The sequence below is a fragment of the Haliaeetus leucocephalus genome, unplaced genomic scaffold (genome assembly GCF_000737465.1).
Source record: "Haliaeetus leucocephalus isolate CR32 unplaced genomic scaffold, Haliaeetus_leucocephalus-4.0 Scaffold866, whole genome shotgun sequence".
Taxonomy (NCBI): Eukaryota; Metazoa; Chordata; class Aves; order Accipitriformes; family Accipitridae; genus Haliaeetus; species Haliaeetus leucocephalus.
The window spans coordinates 5,079,595-5,079,982 of record NW_010973302.1 but is presented as its reverse complement, the minus strand read 5'-3'; the positions used below and the strand labels follow the sequence as shown (position 1 = coordinate 5,079,982).

Below are 388 nucleotides of genomic sequence, written 5' to 3'. Positions count from 1 at the left end.
GGGCGGGAGGCGCCGGGTCCGCGGGCGGGCGCCTCTCCTCCGCGCCCTTCGGGCGGGCCCCCGCGGGGAGATCTCCCTCCCGGTGACCCGCCTGTCTTCCCCTCGCAGAGCCGTACTGCCCTGGCAGCGCCAGCCCCGAGCTGCCCGCCGGCAGCAGCGGCGAGGGGAAGCCGTCGGACGAGGAGCAGCCCAAGAAGAAGCACCGGCGGAACCGCACCACCTTCACCACCTACCAGCTCCACGAGCTGGAGCGCGCCTTCGAGAAGTCCCACTACCCCGACGTGTACAGCCGCGAGGAGCTCGCCATGAAGGTCAACCTCCCCGAGGTCCGCGTCCAGGTAACGCCCGCCCCCGGCCCGCCGCGGTCCGGCCCCGCGCTCCGGCAGCC

At 75.0% G+C, this 388-nt stretch overlaps 1 protein-coding gene across 1 annotated transcript in view; it reads left to right on the top strand.

Annotated features, from left to right (window-relative positions):
• Positions 1-106: 106 nt before the first annotated feature.
• The window catches only part of RAX (retina and anterior neural fold homeobox), a 1,106-nt gene continuing 824 nt past the window's right edge, over positions 107-388 (top strand). Inside the window, exon 1 of the mRNA XM_010583072.1 lies at positions 107-338. Coding sequence (XP_010581374.1) covers positions 306-338 — 33 coding nt within the window. The 5' untranslated portion in view covers positions 107-305. The remainder of the gene's footprint in view (positions 339-388) is intronic.